Source organism: Glycine max, chromosome 12 (genome assembly GCF_000004515.6).
Source record: "Glycine max cultivar Williams 82 chromosome 12, Glycine_max_v4.0, whole genome shotgun sequence".
Classification (NCBI taxonomy): Eukaryota; Viridiplantae; Streptophyta; class Magnoliopsida; order Fabales; family Fabaceae; genus Glycine; species Glycine max.
The window spans coordinates 38,984,052-38,988,445 of NC_038248.2; the positions used below are offsets into that span (position 1 = coordinate 38,984,052).

General features: G+C 36.7%; 1 protein-coding gene across 2 annotated transcripts; it reads left to right on the top strand.

Moving 5' to 3' along the window:
- Window positions 1-284: 284 nt before the first annotated feature.
- LOC100817877 (chitin-inducible gibberellin-responsive protein 1) lies at window positions 285-3,579 on the top strand. 2 transcript variants are annotated; one of them, XM_041007619.1, is made up of 2 exons: window positions 285-445; window positions 1,581-3,579. In XM_041007619.1, the coding sequence occupies exon 2, from the start codon at window positions 1,724-1,726 to the stop codon at window positions 3,437-3,439; it is 1,716 nt and encodes a 571-aa protein (XP_040863553.1). In that variant the 5' UTR covers window positions 285-445; window positions 1,581-1,723; the 3' UTR covers window positions 3,440-3,579. The 2 variants fall into 2 exon arrangements, with proteins under 2 accessions (XP_040863553.1, XP_040863554.1); XM_041007620.1 differs by having other exon boundaries at window positions 288-445; window positions 1,902-3,579.
- Window positions 3,580-4,394: the final 815 nt, after the last annotated feature.

Sequence of the window (4,394 nt, forward strand, 5' to 3'; positions counted from 1 at the left end):
TTAATATAAAAATTAATTTTAATTTTATGTGTAAAATATTTTTTTAAAAAAATTGTTATTTCAGGCTTGAGCAAAGAGAGTGGAAGCACGCGCGACCCGCGTAGGAGGTGAGAGTAGAAAAAGCGATGAATGTTCTCGGGTAATTCCCTAACGTGTGGTCGGCTACGATTAAAATACGCGCCGTAATTACGCAGTGCTACCATTTACCGTTACTGTTACCGTCACCGTTGTTATCCGATAACCCAAACACTTCTCTATATATAACATTCAGACACAACCCCTTCCTCAACTTCATCCAAACCCCAAAAACACTCTGACACAACAAACACAAACACAATCGTCAATTAAAACAACAACAATATCGAAGCTGCACAAATTAATATCCAACACTCTCAAGCTTTCGAGTTTCAAACTCTGGGCGCTGAATTTGGTTCATTTTTCTAAGGTAGTTTTTCTTTTACAACTTTAACTGAAAATGAATACTCTTTCTTAGCCTTCTTGATGTTCCAAACCAATACAACGTCGGTGGTTGTCTGAATCAAACATATGTGATATGTCTCTGTATCTGTTTTCTCTGTCTTTTTTTTTTTTAAGAAACAAATTATTTCGTGGTTGTGTTAATTTTCAATGTCAGCTTTTGTTGTTTCGGTCATGATTTCAGCGTCTTTCTTTTTCTTCTTCAATTGGATTACTTTTTTTTTAATAGACAGATTATTACATCATGGATTTTTTTTTTTACTATAATATCATTGATATTTGATTGAACTATTTTTTTTTATTTCATAATAGTTTGGTTTGGATGTGATGTGGCTGATTTGTGGGGTTTGAATTAGTAGAGTGATTCCTGGGTTTGGAACAATTTTTTGGCTTTCGTAGGTAGAAAACATTTCATATGCTCTATCCGATTGGAATCTACCTACCGGCCAACGGAACTGGGAGCAATTATAAAAGAACCGATAGAGATTATTTTTATTTTCATGCAATTATATTTGAGAATTTTCACTTGCTGTTTTACATCTTAAGATGCAAAGTTTTCAGAAATTCTGAAATCATATGGGAGGGTTGTTGAAACTGTTCCCTTATATGCTTTAGGTGTTTATACCATGTTAAATACCAATAAGCTTAAACATCTTGTTTGTGTTTTTGAGTGTTATCTCTTTGTGTGTGAACATTTTTCTTTATCCAATCTGTACATTTGAGAACACAAAGACATCCTACTTAGGCATTCCAGGCATAATTTTGATTACCTCAACCTACCATCAAATTAATTCTAAGCTTCAAATTCATTAGTATGATTTCTATGCTATAAGTTATTGATTGCCTCCTTCTTCCTGCTCAATCAGTTATGCAAGATTTATGCTCTGCACGGCATAGTGAGGATAAAAGAGCTATGAATTCAATTTTTTCAAAATTCATTAGCTTGAATTTTCCTGTGTTTGGTCAATTTCTTTATTTCTAGTGTGTGTGTATGTGTTTATCTTCTCTCCAAATTGCAGTTGCGCTAGATGACTGGCATCCTGAACTTGTGATTGTGTTATTATGAAAATACTCATTTGTGCTTGTCTATGTTGTCATTGCAGAGTTATATATACTTTTATTGAAATTGTTGCGGTTCAAGTCTGAACTAAAACATTAAGTTTGCGGAGGCTGGTGCTTTTCTGATTTGCCAGTCAAATTATTAAATCACTTGTTCACATAGATCAGCTGATGCCATCATCTTAGTATGGATTCACAACAGCTCTTCAGTTTCGGTGGTGTTACTAGTGCAGGATTACCTTACATGTCTTCTTTTCCCACTGTTCCATCGCTACCCAACAGTCTACTTAGATCCTTGAAATATGACACAGGAAACTCACCTAATTCACCCTTTTCCACTTATTTTGATTCTGATACTCTTTCAGCATTGAGTGACGGCCAGGAGCAATACAGCCCAGGAGAAATCCTCTCTGGTGTCAGCTCTTCACTGGAAACCAACCATTATATGTATAATAGATCAATCTCCACTTTGGACAGTTTCCCATTATATTCTGATCGGAACTCTCTTCTACAGAATGCGAGTTCTAATCAGAAAATCCAACATGCTTTGCTGGAGCTAGAAACTGCTTTGATGGCCCCGGATGACGATCAAGTTACCACACCGAATACATTGGCCGAGAGACACAGGTCCTGGAACAATGAGAACCATGTGTCACAACATAATACTCAAGCTCAGCCATCATATGCTACCGGCAATAGGCAGTCAAGTGAAGTTGTGCATGTAGAGAAACGGCAAAAGTTGATGGAAGAAGAAGCAACACTGGAAGCTTTCCCACCAAACAATTTGAAGCAATTGCTGATTGCATGTGCCAAAGCCCTGTCTGAAAACAACATGAATGATTTTGATCAATTGGTAGGAAGGGCTAAAGATGCTGTGTCCATCAATGGGGAGCCAATCCAGCGGCTTGGTGCTTACATGGTAGAAGGGCTTGTTGCAAGGACGCAAGCATCGGGGAATAGCATCTATCATGCCCTTAGGTGCAAAGAGCCTGAGGGTGATGAATTGCTCACTTACATGCAACTGCTGTTCGAAATCTGCCCCTACTTAAAATTTGGTTACATGGCTGCCAATGGAGCCATCGCGGAAGCGTGCAGAAACGAGGATCGCATACACATCATAGACTTCCAAATTGCTCAGGGAACTCAATGGATGACTCTTCTTCAAGCGCTTGCCGCAAGACCTGGCGGTGCTCCCCATGTGCGGATCACAGGGATTGATGATCCTGTTTCCAAATATGCTCGTGGCGACGGACCAGAAGTTGTTGGCAAAAGGTTGGCCTTGATGTCTGAGAAATTTGGCATCCCAGTTGAGTTTCATGGGGTGCCAGTTTTTGCTCCAGATGTGACAAGGGAAATGCTTGATATCAGGCCAGGAGAGGCCTTGGCTGTGAACTTCCCCTTGCAACTCCATCACACAGCTGATGAGAGTGTTCATGTGAGCAACCCAAGGGATGGACTTTTGAGATTGGTAAGGTCACTTTCTCCCAAGGTGACCACATTGGTGGAGCAGGAATCAAACACAAACACAACCCCTTTCTTCAACAGGTTCATTGAAACCTTGGATTACTACTTGGCAATCTTTGAGTCCATTGATGTCACCCTCCCAAGAGACAGCAAGGAGAGGATTAATGTGGAGCAACATTGTCTGGCCAGGGATATTGTCAATATCATTGCTTGTGAAGGCAAGGAAAGGGTTGAGAGACATGAACTGTTCGGCAAGTGGAAGTCAAGGTTAAAGATGGCCGGCTTCCAGCAATGTCCTTTGAGTTCTTATGTGAATTCTGTGATAAGAAGCCTTCTGAGGTGCTATTCAGAACACTATACACTGGTGGAGAAGGATGGAGCCATGTTGTTAGGGTGGAAGGACAGAAATTTGATATCAGCTTCAGCCTGGCATTGCTAAAACATAGACTGTGTAGTAGTAGAAATATTATGATGATGGGGGAAGCTGACCACGGTTTATGTTTCATTGCCAGTGCTATCTCATCTCATGTACTAGTGTAGTAGTACATTGATTCTTTTATAAAATGTCACGTATGTTAACTGTTCTTGTTCTATAAATATTTCGATCTTGTGCCTGATCCCTATGAACTATGGGAATCACAAAATTTTGAACTGACTGTCTCAATAAAAACATTCTTTAGGGGGTAGACTTCGGTGCACTCTTATCTTGTATGATAAAATTGCTTGCATAAGCTGGTTAAGGTGATGTGGTTTTCGATATCTAAAGAAAGATGATAATTAATTCACGGAAAAAAATAAAGATGATACTTTTTCCAGATTGAACATGATGGGTTCTGATATGAAATTATGGGAAAATGGGAAAGGGAGATTGATAACATGATGGACCATTTTTTTTAAAAAAAAAAAACTTAAATTTGCTTCTTAAAAAAGTGAAAACTATTCTTTTAAGCAATTTAAACAACTAAGAAAATAAAAAGATTGCTTGCTTGCTTAATTTTAAAAAAAGTGATTTTAAAGAAAAAATGAACTTAAACCAAAGGTTTTATTGAGGAAAGAGATGAAGAAGGTAAGAGGATTCAAATTAAAAAAGTTGTTTCATTTATATTATTCTTTTTTATCATTTTTCACATACATTATTCTAAATAGATTTAAATATAATTTTAATCACATACATTATTTTAAATAGATTTAAATATGATTTTAATTAATATAATTGAATGCTTTTTAAAAAAAATCTATGAATGCTTAATCTTTATAATTAATTCATATTTGGTCCTTATTGATAAGGTTAATCATAAAAATATTAATAATAATATTTGTGTGAAAACAAATTAATAAAAAATATTATGATAAAATCATTAAGATTATATGTCAATAAAAATGTCACATGATAA

What these genes read in the sequence shown, in the direction of transcription:
- LOC100817877 (XM_041007619.1), top strand. Translation starts at nt 1,724, where the DNA reads ATGGATTCACAACAGCTCTTCAGTTTCGGTGGTGTTACTAGTGCAGGA.